The 21,603-nt window shown below is 38.8% G+C and overlaps 1 protein-coding gene across 4 annotated transcripts in view; it reads left to right on the top strand.

The window, feature by feature from the left end:
- The window catches only part of Inpp1 (inositol polyphosphate-1-phosphatase), a 28,074-nt gene extending 6,800 nt beyond the window's left edge, over positions 1-21,274 (top strand). For all 4 annotated transcript variants that reach the window (XM_048345084.1, XM_048345082.1, XM_048345083.1 and 1 more), the window contains exons 2-6: positions 10,023-10,293; positions 13,425-13,485; positions 14,382-14,582; positions 16,985-17,159; positions 19,039-21,274. In XM_048345084.1, the coding sequence (XP_048201041.1) occupies positions 10,090-10,293; positions 13,425-13,485; positions 14,382-14,582; positions 16,985-17,159; positions 19,039-19,597 (1,200 nt within the window). In that variant the 5' untranslated portion in view covers positions 10,023-10,089 and the 3' untranslated portion in view covers positions 19,598-21,274. The remainder of the gene's footprint in view (positions 1-10,022; positions 10,294-13,424; positions 13,486-14,381; positions 14,583-16,984; positions 17,160-19,038) is intronic.
- Positions 21,275-21,603: the final 329 nt, after the last annotated feature.

The following is a 21,603-nucleotide window of genomic DNA, read 5'->3' as shown; positions in this document are numbered from 1 at the left end:
TTAAAACCTATTCCTAGTAACTTAGGAAGCACTGCACTAGCATAGGCTCCCATTTATAAGCTAGCACAATATTTGAGAACAGTGAGCCTCTTTGTGGCCTATTATTTTGAACAGCATCACCGAATGAAAGAAAATGTGGGCTAATGTGGTCTCATAGTAACCTCAGCAGCGGTAGGGTGAGTGAAATTAGCCAGTTTGCAAATGGTCTGTATGTCATACTGTATGCCACTACTTGGTTAGGGATGAAGGGTAGGAAATGTTGGAGTTAAATAGATGGATTTTTATGTCCCATACCTAAGACATTTGGGAACAAAACCAAATTAGCTTACTATTTTGGGTGATTAAATTAGTCTCCTCAAGGATAGGTCACCTCTGAATGAGACAGGATTCTGATTCAGTGCTCCAAAAATATGGCTCAGAGGCAAATCATCCAAATAGTACTGTGCTTTGTTTTCTGTAAATGAAAACAGATATGCAGTCTTTAGTATAAACAAATACGGGCCCCCGTGCCTAAGAGCACCTGGCTAATTCTGATAAAATCCAAGTATAATAAACACAACCACAAGAATGAATTCTGTGTTTACAAAGCTAAGAGGAAGTCATCAGCCAATATTTATTGAACACCTCTGCAGTGTCTCTTCAAAGTCATGAGAAACAACACATGTTTAAATCTTTTTCCAGACAGAACATAGACATGTAAACAAAATGTATATGTGTTACAGTGATGGGTTGAAGATTTAGCCTGTCTCTGTTCTCTGTCTTGGCTCAGGAGCCAACCATGTGTGATGACTCAGAAATGGCTTGCTTGGAAGAGCCAGCAGGTAGACTCATTTCTCCCCTTCCACACATATATTAAACACACAAGCATGCTCTTATTGAATAAGACATGCACACGTGAAAATATTTCTCTGTGTATAGTTTAATGAGAACTCCAGATCAACCCACCCATGTAACTAGCCATCACTCAGATGAAGAATGTTAATTACCAAGCCACCCTCAGCTGGTATGCCTTCAAAGCAGTTTTTTCTCAGCTTCTGGGAATCCAAGTTTCCACCCAGAAACCCAGAAACCAAAGCAATCAGATCTGGCCCACAAAAAGGAACTTTATTCTGGGTTATTTGGAGAATCACAAGTAGTTCCCAGGCTTTGGATTTAATGATCTAGTAAATTTTCAGAAAAGGTTTGTGTCTTAGTTTCTCAAGTAAGGACATGTGACTTTGGTTTTTGTGAGGTTGTATTTAATAGTATAGCTGGCACTTATTAGCCACTATGTGCAAGGCTCCATGCTAGATACTTTTCAAGAGATAACTTGATTAGTTATCACTGCAAGGCATTACCTTCCTAGTACAATGAGAAGAGGCTCAAAGAGGCTAATTGACCTGATGCTACACTAGGTAATGACAGAAGAGCTAAGTCTATTTCATTCTAAAGATGGTGTCAAATCTGGCTTATTACTATATTTCTTATTATCTCTTAAATACATATATAATCTCCCCCAGTATTAAGGATTGAACCCAGGGTCTTCTCACATACTTTATGTTGAGCAACCCCTAATTCTAGATTTCTTTTTTGGTCAGTCAAGGGGCTTGAACTTCTGGGCCTGGGTGCTGTCTCTGAGCTTGTTAGCTCAACGCTAGTCCTCTACCACTTTGAGCTACAGTGCCATTTTTCTGATTTCTGGTGGTTAATTGGAGATAAGAGTCTCATGGACTTTCCTGCCTGGGTTGGCTTTCAACCATGAGCCTCAGATCTCAGCCTCCTGAGTAGCTAGGATTACAGGTGTGAACCACCAGCACCCAGCTTCTATATACTATTTTTAAGTTTTGATGTTCTTTTTTTTCTTTCTTTTTTTTTTTTTTTGCCAGTCCTGGGCCTTGGACTCAGGGCCTGAGCACTGTCCCTGGCTTCTTTTTGCTCAAGGCTAGCACTCTGCCACTTGAGCCACAGTACCACTTCTGGCCGTTTTCTATATATGTGGTGCTGGGAAATCGAACCAGGGCTTCATGTATACAAGGCAAGCACTCTTGAAACTAGGCCATAGTCCCAGCCCTTAAGTTTTGATGTTCTAATGAGATACTAAAATTGCTACAAATTAGAGTTTAGTCTTTGTAGAGTAGTTTGGGGTTTTCTTCTCCTCACCTGTTGAAGGTTTTGCAATATTCAATGAGGCTTTACTATTGCACAAAAGCTAAAGAGACTAATTCTATCTCACATTGTGATACAATTTAATGTTAATCTATGAATATGTATTTAGTGTGAAATGGTGAGTAATGAAACTCATTTTTGCTGAAATGTAAAGAGGTTGCTAAGTAGATTGTTACAAAACAAAGTTCATGAGGGAAGTAATTCCAGTGCTTGCTGCATCACTAATGATTTGGCTGATAGAGTAGCTCCTAGCATGACAGTTTGTCTGACAGAACTTGCTGTCCACATAATTGGGAAAGAAAATTCTGTCCTATTTTTACTGTTTGGTCCCCAAACAAAAGACAGAGATGGATTGTATTAGCATTTGCTGAGATCACCAAGTCTTCTCTTTCAGGAGAAGTGTTAGGAGCTGGATTGAGTTTCTCCAACATCCAGATATTGAAGCCTTCATCCTCAGGACCTCTGAATGTGACAGTACAGTCAGCTATCTACATCCATGGATTCAACTAACTGCAGATGAAAAGTATTTGAAAAAAAAATGTCTGTACTGGACTTTTTTCTTGTCATTATTTTCTAAGAAAGACAGTATAACAACTTTATATAACATTAACATTAATGATTTAAAGTATACAGAAGGCTGTTCATGGGCACCTTGTGAATATCACAGCATTGGAATGAATCTCCTAAGGATCCCAACAGATGACTATTTGGAGAAAGGACTTTTAATGGTTACATGAGTCTATATGAGTGAGTCCTTGTCCAGTCTTACTGAAGTCCTTATAAAAAGAAGTAGAGACACCAGAGATTCAGAGGGAAAGGGCAAGTGAGGACGCAGTCAGAGGAGCTGCCTGCCTCCAGAATGATGAGAAAGCACGTCACTCTTAAACACAAACTAATAGAAGAAGAATTAGATATTAGGCCTTAAGTAGAGCTTATTGCTATCCTTCCAAGCACCATCGCCGAAGACAAGCAGATGTCAAGAAATCAGGCACTCGTGGCTCATGACTGTAATCCTAGCTATTTGGGAGACTGATATTGAGAGGATCATGGTTCAAGGCCAACCAGGGCAGAAAAGTTAGTAAGGCATTCTTCTCAATTGAGAGAATAACTGTCCAGATGATACATACTTATCCTAACTACCACAGGAAGCTTAAAATAAGGGGATTTCATCTTAGGCATATGCTGGAGCAGAGAGTGAGACCCTATCTCAAAAATAAATGCATCAACAGCATAACTAAGGGCCGGCTGTGGTGGTAGAGTAGCTGCCTAGCAAGTGCGAAGCCCTTCGTTTAAACCTCCATACTACCAAAAGAAAAGTAGAAATCTAAGCAATGTGGGAAAGTCTTCTGGACTTCGAATTCCCATCAAATACCTAAAAGGATTTAGACTTCAATGAAACCCAGTGTGTGTAAAGTGCTTAAAGCCCTCAGGAATTCTACTTCATTTGCTTCCATGAAGAACTCACACAGGAGAGAAGCCATATGAATGTATGCAATGGGACAGCCTTCAGACATCAGCTTCTTGTATGAGCATGGAAAGACTCACAGTGGAGAACAGTCCTGTGAGTGTAAATCATTTGGCAAAGTCTTCAGTCATTAAAAACTTTAATGTTGTATGGAAACCCTATGAATATAAGGAACCTTGAAGAATGCTCTGGTCTAGTTCCTTTCAGAAGCATTGAAGACTCATTAACCTGCCTGAGGAATATAGCGAAGCTTTTTTACACAACTTTTCTAGAACAGGAGAAGGCTTAGTGGGGAGAAAGCCCATTACTGTAAGAAGTAGGAAAGCATTCAGTCCTGCAAGTTCCATTTGTGGTTGTGAAAGGATTCAAACAGTAGAAAAATTTGAGTGGATGAGGCTTAAACACTGGATCAAACCCCTGTAAATATGAGTATTTGAAAATATTCAATGTTGAGAAATATTTTCAAAGGCATGTGAAAACACTGAGTGTTTTGAAATATAAATGGCCTAGTGCAGATTTTCACATGTGTAAATGTTTTCCAGGTGCCACAGTTTTTAAAAAACATAATAAAAGTTACATTATGTGGGTGAGAGAAATAGAGGAGAGATGAGAGACAGAAGAAAGGGAGGAGGGAGACAGAGTATCAGATCTATTAGTGGACCATGATGAGGGAACAGCTACTATCCATTAGGGCACTAGGCAATGAATCTGATAATCAGCTTAGGAAAAAGGTTTTCTGAGGGCAAAAGAGAAATCAAGTATCAGGATAAGCTAGTGGCTTACACTGCTTCAACTGGTGACAGATACCAACTAGATGTGTTTACTTTTTGCTACACAGTGCAATCTGGATGATGATATACTTGTGATTATTATCCAATAATTATTTTCACATACTATAACACTTGGCACTTTCTCTCTCTATATACACACATACATATAGATAGATATACATAGAGACAGATATAGATATGGATATATATATATATATCTTTTCCTTGGCTAGAGTACTAATAAACACCACTGGATTTCTGCTTCTTGGCTGGGCCAGAATCTTTTCCTGTTACCTCCCAGATGTGTGATTGTGGGCAAATTGCTTAACTTCCTCTTACCTAAGATTCTTCACCTGTAAAGTGGAAATAATTATACCTACTTCCTAATGCTGTATGAGAATCAAATGAGCTAAGTTACACAAAGTGCTTAGTAGATAACTGACATGTAGTAAGCACCTAGTAAACATTGGCTGCTGTTAATTGAACTTTAGCCTATCACTTCTCATGAATAATAACATCAATATATTCAACTAGGATACCTGCCACGAGGTGCTAGCCACCCCTGAATTGTTACCATATGGTATAGAATAAATGGAGGAGCTAGCCACCCCTGAATTGTTAGCATATGGTATGGAATAAGTAGCCTGGAGAAAAATAGCATATAGTACAGAATAAATAGCCAGCTTAGAGTCATCTAGAATGATAACAAAATGCAGATTCCTAGGCTGTATTCTCAGGAATTCTGATTCTATAAATGGGAGTACTGCCTGGAAATCTGACAACTTAGTAGGCACCTCAGGTAGTTCTGTTACAGGTGGTTCTCAGAATACCCTTTAATATTTCTAATCAAACACCTAGCAAGTGCAAGGCTCTGAGCTCAAACCCCAGAACTACAAAAAAAAAAAAAAAAAAAAAAAAAAGAAGAAGCAGAAAAGAAAGGAAGGAAAAACTGTAATAAGGGTTATAAATTGTGGTAAATATCATAACTTTCTAACCATAAGTATGATTTGTGTTTAAAAGTAACTTTGGCTTTTCTCTACACATTAATGGTTGGTTGCAGAACCATACCAATAAAGTTCCACCAAGTTATTTGCCATCAGGTGCCAGCTAACCCTGAGATGAGGGCCCTGATAACAGTGAATGTGAATTGACTTAAAACGATTATCTGAAAAGTAATTTCCATGTAAAATTGAAGAAATTCTGTACTAGATGTGGTCCCCAATTTCACCATAGTGATTTATCTCAACTATTTCAGGTAAGAGTGAGTGACTAGTTCAGGCTTCTTTCTTGCCTGAAAAACTGAGTTGAGGATGGATGGAGAGAGAATAAAACAGCTTACTGTTGATGTGGCTCATTCACTCAGAAAATGGTAGATCAGCTATGCAAAGTAAATAGTAAGTTGCTTTCCCTAGAACTCCTGTACTCAAGTAATTCTTCTGTCTGAGCCTTTGCAGTAGGTAGAAGAACAGCATACAGTGCTGTTTCAGCAACAAAGCCACAGGAGAGGTTTTGTTTGTTTGTTCAGAACGCCAGAAATCTGGAGGAAAGGAAATAGCTGTAAAACTGCTGGTTGGTTAGGAGTGCTGGAGAAAATGTAATCTCAACTGTTGTAACTGGGCAGTTCTGCATGAAACTTGGCAAAATCAGACAATGATCCCTCAGGCCAGAGTGAAAAGTGACTGAGTTTGAATCTTGGAACTGAAAACTTCAATTATTGTACTATAAATTTCTAAAATTGTGTGTACATGTCAATCACAAGTGTTCTTTATGGCTGAAAGTTCTTTCTCATTGGTCATGTTGCTATGCTTGCTAAGCAGTAACTGCTCACAGCGGTGGTGGGTGGCAGGGGTGGGGGTGGAGGGAAATAGAACAGTCCTCAACTAGAAAATAAAATGAAAATGAAAAAAAAAAAAACACCTGGGTCCAAAGAAGAGAAATTCAGCTGAGCACCAGTATCTCCTACCTGGATTCCTAGTTACTAAGGAGGCTGAAATCTGAGGATGGTAATTCAAAGCCAGCTGGAGCACATTTCTACCAGAATCGTATCTCTAATTAGTCAGTACCATAAGTCTTGAGGAAAACAAAAAAACAAAACAAAAACAGAGAAATCCCATGCCTGATTTACATAAGCCACTTGGTGCAGAAACTCACCAGGAGTTATTCAGCAGTGTGGATGGTACACTGCTTCTTTTCAGAAAAGAAAGAATTTTAATGAAGTTAAGTATAATAGACCATACTGCTATTGTTTATCTTGATCACTTTCAAAGTGAATTCCTTAACAGCTTTAACAGTGTTTAGGTGTTATTGATTTGTTGATTTCCCTCTCCCCTTCATTTAAATAATTGCAGAACATTTACTAAGAAATCAAAATGATAGTATGACTATGTATGCATTTTTGTGTGATTTATACATAATTGTAGCAAGTAATATGTTATATGTGCCATAAATTACAACTCCTACATCAAAGTGTCATAGTTTTATTAATAAATTTTTAATGTACAGGTTCAAGTCAAACCAAAGTGAGACTTTCAGCATAATTTATTCTTGAAAGATAAAGCATTGACATAGGCAGGTGTTTTGTTTAAATCTTATCTGTGTCATCTCTACCACCTGAAGGTTTTATTAATTGCCAAAGTCATATTTTGTTTTGACACTTGCCTTGAGTTAAAAAATTCCTGTAGCTTCATACATAATTGTTCTAAGATGACTTAAAATGGCATTTCTTACTATAAAAGTACTATATTGACTATTGAATATTTGAAAATTATAAGAAAGTCCAATTACACCACCCACAATTCTATTACTATTAAAACACTCTGTTCTCTGTCTCTCTCCCTATCTTTCTTTCTTCCTTTCTTCTCTCTGTCTCTCTTCTCTGAACAAGCATAAGTGATTACATGCTACTATACTATATGTAGTCATAGTTCTTTTTCTTACTTAATATTATAATATTCACATATTTTCTTACCATCAAATATTCCTCCAAGCCATGACTTTGCTTCTTACATACTATTCTTTTTTTCCTTGTTTCCATTTCTTGGAGTTGATTTCACAAAATATTGATCATATGCACATAGCTACTGAGCCTTTGCATAGCATTCATTACCAATGTTTAAAATTAATTTTGCCACTATAATTTTAATCCACTTTGTGTGGAAATGTTTTAGCCCAACTCTATGCTCCTATTGTGTCTGTATCTTCAAAGTTGTACTAATTCTCAGTATCCTACAGCCCATTTAGAAAACTTCTCTTTTGAAGGAAACTGTCTAGTGTGATTACAAGGAGCCCAAGCAACTGTGTATGACCAACAGAGCCTGAGTCCTGCCAGTTGGTCTTGTGCAACCTTGATCAAGTTACTTCACCTCCCTGAGCTGCAGTTTCCCTAACTGTAAAACAGGATAGATAATCCTCAAAGTAATTCCCATAATGTAATAGGAAGTAGTCAAGTTTTCAATAAGTTGCTGCTATCAAAGTGAGAAGTGTTTCTGTCCTATTTGCAAGATAGGGCCAATAGATAGATTAAGCAATGCTACACGACATTCTTTTTTTTTTTAATCTTATTTTTGAATTTGCATACATCTTAGTAATATGAGAAGATTTTATTGTGATAATTCTGTACCTGCATACAGTGTATTTGCAAAAGATCATCCCTACCAGTATATCGCCTTATCCCTTATCCTCCTTCCCCCTTGCTTCCGTGTTTGGTGAGTTTTATTATATCTAGATAGACATATCATGCACTTTAATCCTCTTCACCCCTCAGTATCTTATCCTTTCTCTCTTCTGCTGATTCCCCCCAAATAAACCCCCTTTTAAAAATTCATGCCCTAGGGCTGGGGATATAGCCTAGTGGCAAGAGTGCCTGCCTCGGATACACGAGGCCCTAGGTTCGATTCCCCAGCACCACATATACAGAAAACGGCCAGAAGCGGCGCTGTGGCTCAAGTGGCAGAGTGCTAGCCTTGAGCGGGAAGAAGCCAGGGACAGTGCTCAGGCCCTGAGTTCAAGGCCCAGGACTGGCCAAAAAAAAAAAAAAATTCATGCCCTAGTATTATATTATCATCACCACCACCACCATTTGTGTGACACACCTAGAAGCCAGAACTTTCCAAGTTCCCATAAGTTGCATCATTTTATTTGACCTTTCAAGATCTCACAGACAGGAATGTTTTGGTGGTGAGAGGGGAAGTCGTCTGGGAGCTGGCTTGTGCTGTAGCCCAGGAGTAGCCTCCAAGCCTTGTGAGAGTGTGGGTGCTTGCTGCCCTATCTTAGTACTTGAGAAGTTGCTCTGGACCTTCTCCCTCTGTCCTGGGTACAAGAGAGGCTGCAAAGCCTATGCTTTCACTCTATATTCATTGTAAGAATCTGGCTTGTAAAAAATAGTGTACCATGTCTATCTATCTGTCTGTCTAAGACTATAAATATAGATTCTTTTTTTTTTGGCCAGTCCTGGGGCTTGGACTCAGGGCCTGAGCACTGTCCCTGGCTTCTTCTTGCTCAAGGCTAGCACTCTGCCACTTGAGCCACAGCGCCACTTCTGGCCATTTTCTGTGTATGTGGTGCTGGGGAATCGAACCTAGGGCCTCATGTATACGAGGCAAGCACTCTTGCCACTAGGCCATATCCCCAGCCCATGGATATAGATTCTTATTCAAAGATTTTTCAGATTGTTGTAGAGAGTACAGCTGACTCCATCTTGATTAGGAAAACATGGTACCAAGAATGTTGAGGGGAGTGGAGCTGACCCCATCTTGATTAGGGAAACATGGTAGCAATTGTTAAAATGAAGTTAAATATTAGGTCAACCTGACCACAAAATTCTGCTTCTGTAAATGTCTTGCTTAATTTGTTTGTTGCTTGCTCTACCCCGTGCGTAAAGCCCCTACATCTGTGCTATGCTTTTACCTTTATAAACCCCAGCTCGAGGACTGTTAGCGGTTGTCGTTTCAGCTCCCAAGTCTGCACCCTGGTCCTGGCCCATCAGCCCGCTTTTCACTGTCGCAGTTTCAGGTCTGTGCTGAATCCCTGGCTGGTCAGTTCGCTTTTCATTCCCCAATAAATCCATCTTTTTGCTTGAGACTGTCTCTGCATGGTGGACTCTGGAGGGACGTGGATTTGAGTTCCGCTTGGGGTATCGCCCCCGGGCTTGTAACAGGATAATTCAGTTCTTTGTATAGTGGAGTATTTGTTTGGTTGTTTTGTACTAATACTAGGACTTGAAGTCAGGATCCTCGGCACTGCCTCTTAACATTTCCTGCTCAAGACCAGAATTTGCCACTTCAGTCAGCGCTCCACCTCTGACTTTCTTTCTGGTGGCTAATTGGAGATGAGTCTTTTCTGTCCAGGCTGGCTTTGAACCACAATTTTTAGATCTTAGCTTCCTGACTATCCTAGGATTATAGGTGTGAGCCACTAACGTCCAGCTTATAATGGAGTTTTGAGAGTATCATTGTTTAAGATGTTTAGAAACAAGTTTCCAAAGTTCAGATTCGACTTTCATTCTGCCATTCTGAGGATGTGACCATCACAGCCATATAGCTGTTGTTCAGCCAAGCTGACCAGGTTATGCCAGATGAGCATGAGAATTGCCCTGACATCGCTCTCTAAACTGCTTTCTCTTTCACATTCTTGTACTTCTCCAGCTGACAGCCCAGGGAGTGTGGGCACCACTTCCAGCAGCTGCCACTGAGTAACAAGCAAGGTTCAGAGATGTCGGAGATCCTTCGGGAGTTGCTGTGTGTCTCTGAGAAAGCTGCCAACATCGCCCGGGCTTGCAGGCAGCAGGAAGCGCTCTTCCAGCTACTCATCGAGGAAAAGAAAGATGGAGAAAAGAACAAGAAGTTTACAGTTGACTTCAAGACCCTGGCTGATGTACTGGTACAGGAAGTTATAAAACAGAATATGGAGAGCAAGGTAAGAAAGGTCACAGTCAAAAGTAACTAAAACATTTACCACACTAGTTCTTTCTTTCATAGCATAGCATGCTTTCTACTCTCCTGAATGACTAGCACCTGGGATTCAGGTAAACACCATGGTCCCCCTCTTCCTTATTTTGATTGTAATTGTAATTGTTCATTGCAGAAAACCTTTAAAGTATAGAAAAACAAAATAAAAATCACACATAATTTAAACACCTACATTTAAACATTCTCTATAGAACTTTTCATTTGTTGGAGTTTCCTCTGTAAATAATATGCTTTCTAGAACACAAGTGAAATGAAAAATTCGGATGCCACCACTAGATAAAACCACAGGAATATTTCATTCAATGTTCTGAGAATGTCTTTGTGTGTCTTTGTGTGTGTGTGTGTGTGTCACATTATTTATTTCTACAGAAACAAGGGCATACAGTTTTGTGACCCTCCCCCCCCCTTTTTTTTTTACATTTTGATAGAATCTAAGTCTCATAGTCCTTTTGTTCATTTTCCAAGTCCTGGGACTTGAACTCAAGCACCTGAGTGCTGTCCCTGGTCTCACAGGGACTTTTCTGCCCAGGCTGACTTTGAACCATGATCCTCAGATCTCAGCCTCCTGAGTAACTAGGATTACAGGCATGTGCCATTGGTGCCCAGCTCAGATAGTGGATTTTTTTTTTTTTTGGTCATTCATGGGGCTTGAACTTGAAATCAGGCTGAGTTTTTTTCCCCTTAAGGGAAGCATTCCACCACTTTGAGCCACAGTGCCACTTCTGGTTTTCTGGTAACCACCAGAAATTGGAGATGAAACTGTTTGCTCCCTGGGCTGGCTTTGAGCTGTGATCCTCAGCTCTCAGCTTCCTGAGTAGCTAGGATTGCAGGCATGAACCACCAGGGCTTAAGACTCATCTTTTGAACTTAATCCTTTGTGTAATGTTATCTTGGTTATGAGCTTGTAAGTCAATAAAGTTCCCAATTATTCTACTATTAAAACATCAAAATTGATTCTAGAATCTTGAGCTAATTGGAAAAAATAGTATTCAAAAGTATTAGTAGTAGTAATAAATGTTTACCATGCACTTATACACTATTCTAGGGCCTTAAACATATTATTTAACCCTTATAACAATTTTATGAGGTAAGAACTATTCTGTATGCAATATATGGTAAAATGATGGCACAGAGAGCTTAAGTAACTTGCCTAAGATTACACAACAGAAAAACACTAGGACAAATTTCTGATCCAGGCAAACTTCTCAAATCTAATTGCTCTTCAGTACTATATTGCCTTTTATGTGAAAAAAAATGTCATTTTTTTTAAGTTGGAGGCTACAAATTTATGGCAAAAGCATTCTAAAATACTGAAATTTTCTATGACGTTCTTAAGATTTCAAAAGCCACTTAGTAGCATTTAAGTGAAATCTTTTTTTTTTGTTTTTTTGGTTTTTTTTGGCCAGTCCTGGGCCTTGGACTCAGGGCCTGAGCACTGTCCCTGGCTTCTTTTTGCTCAAGGCTAGCACTCTGCCACTTGAGCCACAGCGCCACTTCTGGCCGTTTTCTGTATATGTGGTGCTGGGGAATCGAACCCAGGGCCTCATGTATACGAGGCAAGCTCTCTTGCCACTAGGCCATATCCCCAGCCCTTAAGTGAAATCTTGACTAAAGGTAGAAGAGAATTAAATGGCTCCTGAGATGTTGGCATTCCATTTATTTTCATGCCCTGTAATACATGGTGCCAATAAATGAAATGAGGCAACTTTTTCCTATTTGTTGTTGTTGCAATAATGAGTAAAAGGGTGGCTGAGCAACTGGATTAGATATATATTGAAAGTAATTTTTTATGCATTAGTAGTTGTCTCAAAATATAACAAGTTCAGGCAATTGTTCATTCATGAATGTGAATGCTTTAATTGATGAACAATTACCTACTTGGGCTATCTAATGACCTTATATGCTATGGTGTTCAAAAGTCTTTAAGCAGGCTTCAAAACAGTTTCAACTCTCAATGAGCTGATTGTCAATGAGCTTCTGTTGATTTGTACTCTTTACAAAAGACAGATGGAAAAAAAGTGGTTACATATGGCCATTATTAAAGCTTTTGACCATTGACAGATGACTGAGCTCAAGTATTTAATGATTTCTGGTTTTTATTCTCTGAGAGCATTACCCATACCATAATTAAAAACTAAAGCCCATGCCCCCTTCTAAGATGATGTTTGCCTGTTTGGGCTTTAGTTGGTTGTATAAGATTAACACACTATTTAGAAAATAATTCAAGGCAACCACCTGTGGCTCATGCCTGTAATCCTAGCTACTCTGGAGGCTAAGATCTGAAGATTGCAGTTTGAAGCCAGGTTTGGCAGGAAACTCCATGAGACTCTTATTTCTAGTTAAGCACAGAAAAGGCCAGAAGTGGTGCTGTGGCTCAAAGTGGTAGAGTGCTAGACTTGAGCAAAAGGAGCCTAAGGACAGTGTACAGGGCCAGAATTCAAGCCCCAGGATTAGCAAAAAAAAATAACAGTAGAGAAAGAAGTAATTACTACGGAGAAAAATGAATCTGAGAGATTCCATATCATAGAGATATAGAGAAAAGATTCTAACAACTCGTTAGTCACATTGGTGATTGAATTATTGCTTCCATATCACCTTTCTAACTTCAGAGTTAGTGGTATGTGCAGAAACCTTATCTGAAAATTAAAACAAAATGTAATGTTATCCTCTTAATCTCTTCTATCCAGTCTCAGGTATAAGTGGGTATGTGATCAATAATATTTACTTGTTTAACTTACTAGAGTGCTTTGTTATTAGTAATGGTTAAACTAGCTTTCTTTGCAAACAATCTAGTTCTATGGCCCTGTTTAGAAGGTTGACCCAGAAGATAAGGAAACCAGAGCTCTGCCATGATTTGGACTTTCTAGAGGTGATTAGAAGCTGAGAACTAATTGAAGATTAAGCACTAAATCAAGAGAACTCTTTTAGTAGTTAGTTGGTTTCTAGAATTGGAATTTTCTGAATTTCAACTCTAATTGTGCTACTTAATTGGCAGTATAAAATTCAAATCTGTCTAAATTTGAATGTGTAGGGGCAAGTTTGTTATTGATTTTTTAAATCATACTCTGAACCATTCAGTTTCCAGGCTTGGGGAAAAACATTTTTGGAGAAGAATCCAATGAGTTTACTAATGATATGGGTAAGTATGAGAAGTTTAATGTGTCTTTGTAACCTAATTATCGATGATATTCTCCTCTCCAACTTACACCATGAAATAAATGGCTGTTAGGAAGCCTTTCAGTGCAAACATATGTTGGAGTGTTAAGCTTCATTTGTGCTTTACCTCAAAATAGTGTTAGCGTTTAAATTCGAGACATAGGGGCTCTTGGAATAAGTTAGCCAGTCCACATACCATTTAAAATATAGACCTGTACAATAATACATTTATAGCATACAACATTTGGGAAATTTTCATGATCTTTTGGGAATGTAATGGAAGTTATTGATGTGTGATTTGAGATGCATTGATGTGCATCTTCACAATTTTCTAGGCAATTTCAGGCCTTAGATTTAAACCAATTTGTGGGTCCCCTGTAGTCCCTATGGGCCTTGGCTACAAATGTAGAGGAGTTGTGGTGTTAACAATACTGTCATCTGGAGCCAAACACCTCATTTCTCTGGAGCTCAGAATCTTTTCAAAGGTACTTAGACCAACTGAAAACTTCCTTTTAGTACCAAGGCTTTTGTGTGATATGGGGCATCAGTGTGTTGCCCAGGCTGGGCTTCAACTCTTAGGCTAGTAGAATAATTGGGGATGTTGTCTACTTACCATCCTATAATCAAGGCAAATGTAGGTGGATGGGGGAGCAGATATTTGATTCCTAGAACTGGCCTTCTCCATTCTATGGGGCCACCAAACATTGTGGCTTTGTGAAGGTCTCCAGGTAACTCTGGCAGTCATCCCACTTTAGCAACCACTGGTAAGGAAAGATTGCCCTCAAAGAACCTAAGTGACAGATTTTATGACCTCCTCCTCCCAGTCTTTCTCCACTGCAACTCCTGAAAGGTAATGGTTTTATTTTGTCTTTATTCTAGGGGAAACAATAACTGTGGAACTTTGCTCAACAGAGGAGGAAACAGCAGCGCTTCTTTGCAAAGTCCTTAATGGCAACAAGTTGGCATCTGAAGCACTAGCCAAGGTTGTTCATCAGGATGTTGCCTTTACAGACCCAACTCTAGATTCCATAGACATCAACATTCCACAGGACATTTTGGGAATTTGGGTAGATCCCATAGGTAAGTATAGGGTACTAGGTTGGTTCTGTTTGCATTTGCTTACATGTTCTTGTTCACAGTCCTTTGTAGGGGAGCTTTAAAAAATTAAAAATATAAAAATAAAAATTATGAAATATAGGTAGGAAAATGGCTGTTGGAGGCCAGCCAGGGAAAAAGCATGAGCCCCTGAACGATTAAAAGCAAAGGACTATGGACAGAGCTAAAGTGGTAAACAGTTGTCCTACAATTGTAGCCCTGAGTTCGATCCTAGTACCATACAAAGATAAAGGGTTGAGGTGTAATATGTATCATATGTATGTGTACATTTACATACATGTTATAGCTATGTGGATATATATGCCTGTATCTATGACAGGTGTATATGGGCATCCACATGAATTCACAACTTGTAGAAGACTTCAGTGACAAATAGGAACATGAAGTCATAGCAGTAAGGACCAACTGATATGCCACTTATAGAGCACTCAGCTCTAACAGATTGTTTACTGCCATATGGACACAGACAATATCTTCAGATGCTAAAAATCTAGGTTTTTAAGAAAAAACTCTCCATTTTTAACCACTAGCTAGTAACTTGACCAAACAAACCAATGATCAAAAACATAGTACATGTCTAGCAAAATGCAGCTGAATGTGTCTCATGAGCAGTTTGTGAGGCTGTGTAAAACTTAACTAATATTTTTTACTTATTGTGACAGAATGATAAACCATAGCTCATTGTTTAAAAAGGTAGACCTTGTCCTCAATGATGCTGTTAATATAAAGCCAGGTATTAATTCTAAGTAATAATATACTTCTTTTTTTTTTCTTTCCCACTTCCCTGGCATATTTCACCTAACAGTTGACCATTCATTGTGCTGAGCATGCAAACTCTTCCACTCTTCTCTTCCAAACAAAAGCACATAAGCATATCAGGAAATGGGTTTAGTCATAAAGGAATTGCCTAATCCTCAGCCAATAGATTATATATAGAAATTTAAGAATCTGTCCCAAATTCTGTCCCAAATTATCACTTCAAGGTAAATTGGTCTCTGTTATGATTCCTGAGGGACAGGAACTTCTTGCTTCCAGATTCCATCTGGAATTGATTCTGTTATTTCAATCTCTGGATGTTTGACAGTCAGCTGCTAGCAATCTCCATCTCTTTATCTTTCACAGGAGTACCAGTAATTTCTTCCTTTTTGTGCCAAACCTCATTTTCTTGTGACTTGAGGAACCAAAGAATAATGATAGCAAGAGACAATTGCCCCTTTGGCAGGTTCCTCAAAGGAGGCTTTTCTAGCTCACATTTTACTAGGTTTCTGATAAAGTAACAACTATAAAATAATCCCACCAGTTATTCTAAGTTGTTAGCTTTAAAATACTTTTGGCATCTGGCACAAGTAATATGAAATGTGCTATGTTCAGAGCCTCAGAATTATAGCCATCTCATCTCCCTTTAAATGTGCTTGTAAGAGCTGAGTGTGGTAATACACATGTGTAATCCCATCACTTTAGAGGTTGAGATAGTAGGATCAAGAGTTTGAAGTCAACTTAGGTTGGACAGAAACTAAAGACTTCTTAGGAAAATGAAACATAAGCAATTTAATAGTGAAATAAAATACTAGCTCAATACAGGTGACATCCAAAGTTTGTAAACTCTGGTTATCAAATTTGTAGAAGGAAGATGTTAGATAGGACAGAGCTTCTACAGTAAACATCCACCTTTACTGTATGTGGTTTTTTTTTTTTTTTTTTGGCCAGTCCTGGGCCTTGGACTCAGGGCCTGAGCACTGTCCCTGGCTTCTTCCCACTCAAGGCTAGCACTCTGCCACTTGAGCCACAGCGCCGCTTCTGGCCGTTTTCTGTATATGTGGTGCTGGGGAAATCGAACCTAGGGCCTCGTGTATCTGAGGCAGGCACTCTTGCCACTAGGCTATATCCCCAGCCCCTGTATGTGGTTTTGATAACACACATTAAAAAGGTACTTTCTAAAATCCAAAGAAATTTTAAAAGCAAAATTTTAATTTCTGTGCACTATTATGCAGCTCAGTTGATGCAGACAAGCTCTCAGTCCCATAGGGTATTCCATTGTGTTTAAGTCATTGTGTAATCTAAGTGTGTTTTACTTTGGCTCCTGAAAAGCAAATGGTAGCCCTCAAAGCAAGGAAAAAGTTAATATACTTAAGTGATAACGTGAAGATTTTAGATTATTGAACATTGGAATATCTTCAATAGCATTATGAGAAAAATCAACTGTCCTGAGTACGTTATGAACTCTGTGCATGTAGTTTTTCCTCAAGGGCGGTCTCCTTGGAAACATACACCTGCACAAACCAAGGGTCCATTGTGGATATATTCACTACTGTCTTTTAACAGCGAATTCCTGACACAAAACCTAACACATCCACTCTACTTTTCAGATTCAACTTATCAGTATATTAAAGGTGCTGCTGATATTAAATCCAACCAAGGAATTTTTCCCAGTGGGCTTCAGTGTGTTACCATTTTAATTGGTGCCTATGACATGCGAACAGGGGTGCCACTCCTGGGAGTCATCAATCAACCCTTTGTGTCACAAGACCCAAATACTCACAGGTAAAATAGGAATATTTCTGACCTATCATGGCTTTTTTTCTTTTTAGTACTTGTAGTCTGTTTTTCTTTTGTCAAGATTGTCACCTACATGACATTGTTGGAATCATTGGGTTATTCCCATGGAAAGACTGTGAAGTTATGCTTTCAGTCCTGGATTTGGCAAAATTTTATTTAGGGCCAACTACATGTTGGTAGAAATTTGAAGAGAAACATGTTTGAAGATAATCATGGCTTTATATTTGTGATAGAGTGAATATTGTTCCCCATTTCCAGAGTACACTTAAAACCAGATGAATTTAATGGTATTAATACTGACCCTAAATATATTTTGAAGATAGATGTCATCACTGTACTGCTAAAGTTTTGTACAACTTTAAAAGAAATGCAAAATAAAATGTGTATTCTATAAAAGGATTGGTAGGTAGGGCTAGGATTTAAAACCTCTCCTTATAAGCACTGTATCACTTCCATTTTCTGCCGCCTGCCTTCCTGCCTGCATGGAGAATGGCCAGGAGTTCAGCTGTCTTATTCATGGCTCATGTTGAGGGGTTGACTCTAGAGCAAAGCAGAGTCTGAGTAAAAACAGCATCTTCAGAGTTTTTTTTAAATTGAAATAGGTCATAGTTTTCCATTTATATGGGTCTAGATATTGAACTTTGAGTTACTTCAGGTGAGAATAGTTTTTGTATTAGTCATAAATTCATTGTTTTCCCTCTATTTCTGCTTCTTGCAAATCAAAAAATGCATTTTAATAATCTTTAAAGGATCATTTAAGCCAAGCATGGTGTTGCCTGCCTATAATCCCAGCACTAGTGTGGCAGAGGCAGAAAGGTGCGTTGAGTTCAAGATCAGGCTGGGCACATAGCCAGACTCTGTCTCAATTTTTAAAGAAAGTCATTAAGAAATTTAAAGGAACTGGTACAGAACATGGAGATTCTCATGGCTTAGAATTAAAGGTGGTCAACAATTAGCTAGTATTAGCTAGTACTACAGTCTCTGGAGTGAGACTTGTAGAATGTGAATGGAGCTTCTACTACGAGCTGGGTGTGCCCCGATCAGGTGTTTACTTTCTCTAAGCCCATTTCCTCATTCCTGTACATAGAACAAATTACCCAACATAGAGGATAAGTTAAGCATTGAAGAATGAAAGATATTATTGTTGCTGCTGAAAATAACAGCATGACGAGTAAATCTTGTTTGGTGTTAGAAGCAAAAGTGGATCTAGTAACTAAGAGAAAAAGGATGATCAAATGATGACAAACTTGGGACAAAAATTGTGAGAAGCCAGGCATGATGACACAAATCTGCAATACTGGTTAGTTGTGAGGTAGAGATAGAATGGTCTCAAGCTTGAGGGCATTCTGTGCAAAATGAGGGAGAATTTGACAAAGTAATTTTTAAAATAAGTAAATAAGGCTGGGGCATGGCCCTAGGATACAGCCCTTGAGTACGCGGGTTCAAACCCTAGTTCCACAAGTATTTTAAGAGATTTGAAGATTGATTTATCTATTCACCCTTTCCCCTATTAAGTTTTAAATGCCAAAAGTGGCAATGTTGCAGTGTTTCCGGAGGCCAGAAACCCCATAAATATTTTAGTACTGCTCTTTTTTTTGATAGAATGATTGCAGTAATACTGGAAGCATCCCTCTCTGCAACAGCGCAGCTGTTCGCATATAAGGAACTTTTCAAAATGAAAAATTGTTTCAAAATGGAAAATTATCTACTTATTTTCTATTTCTAGGACTAGAGACATTAAAACTCATTATGTTATGATGAATTGTGTGTGCATGTTTCCTTATCATTGAGCTTTGAAAGCAACCTGCATAACAAAAAGCAAAAGTGACCATTGACTTCACTGATGGACATTTTTCTTGTACAGCTGGAAAGGACAGTGCTACTGGGGCCTTTCTTACCTGGGGACCAACATCCATTCCCTTCCGCTCACCATCTCGAAGAGAAATGGCACAGAAGCGCGGATGGCAAAGGCTGGCTCTGAGGCAGAGTCTGCCCAGCCCTTCTCAGCAGTCATTAGTACCAGTGAGAAGGAGACCATCAAAGCCGCACTGGCCCGTGTCTGCGGAGACAGCATATTCCGGGCCGCGGGGGCTGGCTACAAGAGCCTCTGTGTTGTCCAAGGCCTTGTTGACATTTACATCTTTTCAGAGGACACAACCTTCAAGTGGGACTCTTGTGCAGCTCATGCCATCCTGAGGGCCATGGGTGGGGGGATAGTAGACATGAAAGAATGCCTGAAGAGAAATCCAGAAAGGGGGCTGGAGTTGCCACAGTTGCTGTACCATGCGGAGAATGAAGGTGCTGTTGGGGTAGATCGCTGGGCCAACAAGGGAGGACTCATCGCATACCGATCCAGGAAGCAGCTGGAGAGGTTCCTGAGCCTCCTGATCCAAAACCTTAGGCTTGTGGAGACACAGACTTAGAAAGGTTGTAACTTCAATGTACAGTGCAACCCAGACTCAACCTGTATCCCATTATCTCTATCATTTGAAGATAGTCTTGTCCTCTTGATGGCTGGCATTCTTATTCCTCTTTTGAGGAGCATTTTTCATTATGTGTAAATGATGTTAATTTTGGCTCGTTAATGACATTCATACAGCAGTTAAATTGATATGATATTCTTATAGTGAGTATTGAGTTGTTAATGTTGCTTGAAACACGTCAATAAAGTCTTGGATGAGGGGGAAAAAGTGCTGGTTGATTAGAACTACTTTGAACATCTATGGTGAGAGCATTGCCCTGGAAATGTCTGAGATATTAGAATTCAAGAGGCATTCTCTTGAATTTTGTTTCCTGTTTTAAAAAGAAAATCTTCACTTTTAGCCCAGAGCATCACATTTTTAATTTGCATAATGTTACCAAGTTCATGTAATTTTGAGAATATTCTGGGGTTATTTCCTTTCTTCAGTAAAGCCTGGATCTCTATGGGTTCCCTTCTAAATTCAGAGGCAGGAAGGGAGTTAGAGATACAGGAGATGTGGAAGGAAGGGATGGGGAGGGAAAGAATATATATGTGCAAATGCTCATAAAACACACACTTGATTCCTGGAGGTAAAGCAGAAAGGGATGGAATAATGGTTTGTAATTTTATGTACTTCACCAGAAAAATCAGAGTTAGGCTCTCTCCATATATACACACACATACACACACAATCCTTGTGTGTAATATTCCAGACTGAATGTTCTCTGACTTACAACACAGATCATGAATACCTTTAATATTAAGTAACTCCTCTAGTTCTTTCTGACATGCGCCCTCTAGGGGCCCATGGACGTTTCTACAACACCCTCTATTCAATTACAAATGAAAGCATTTTTCTTCTAGTCTTCATAACTGAACAGACAAATAAGATTTGTATTTGTTACTCAACATTGATACTTTGAATTATGTATGCATTTTGGAATGACAAGCAAACATGCATTATTCTAGCATATATTTTGTGGTAAGAATACTTACAATGTCTACATTTTCAAGTACTCTATTTATTGTTGGCAGGTTGTAATAGATATCCTAAATATATTATGTCTAGTTGAAATCTTGTAAGCTTTTGACTATCTCCCCTAACCCAAAAGTATCTCTCTCCACCCAGTGGGGGTTCCCATAGAACACTATTCTACTCTCATTCAGAGTGTGACTTAAGAATCCACAAATATATGAGATCATGGAGTTTTCCATTCTTGGTTTATTTCACTTAACACAATGTCCTCCAGGCTCATCCATGAGTCACAAATGACAGAGCTTCATTTTTGTTTACAGCTGGACAGAGTTCCTTTGTGTACATATCACATTTTCATCAGTTCATTAGGTCAATTCCTTATCTTTACTGTGAATGATACTGCAATCAACAGAGGAATGACATATCTCTGACACAGAAGAAATTACATTTCCTAAATCAACACTTCTTAGCATTTTGTGACATGCAGAAGTTTCAATGACTTCTTTAGTGACAGCTTTAGAAAGTGCATATTGAGCTCTGTGCTTGTATATTTTGGTCACTGGCAATCTTAATTTAAAGATTAATGTGAAGACCCAGTTCACTCTTTACAAAGCACATTGGAAATGAAAGCTCAGGGCCCCCACTGCTGCATGCAGTGGAACATAGCTCCAAAAACAGAAGAATGCATTGTCAGTATGAACACTACTAAAGTATGTAAATCAACAGCATGCAGTGAAAACAGTCATCTTTAATGAGATTTGAACAATTTCTCCATTAATTGGAAGAAAAACTCGAGAGAATCAAAGATCATCAGTTAACATATATTATGTGGTCAACCTCTGTACTCATGGCTTTTGCATCCACAGATTCACCGAACTTTGGGCAGAAATATTCAGAATTGTTTATATGTGCTAAATATAGACTTTTTGTCTCATTATTATTAAGATAATTCAGTATTAAAATTATGCATGGATTTTACATTGAGTTCAGGT

The sequence above is a fragment of the Perognathus longimembris genome, chromosome 4, assembly GCF_023159225.1.
Source record: "Perognathus longimembris pacificus isolate PPM17 chromosome 4, ASM2315922v1, whole genome shotgun sequence".
NCBI lineage: Eukaryota > Metazoa > Chordata > Mammalia > Rodentia > Heteromyidae > Perognathus > Perognathus longimembris.
Note: the sequence above shows the minus strand (reverse complement) of the source record. Positions and strands in the feature narration are given on the sequence as shown.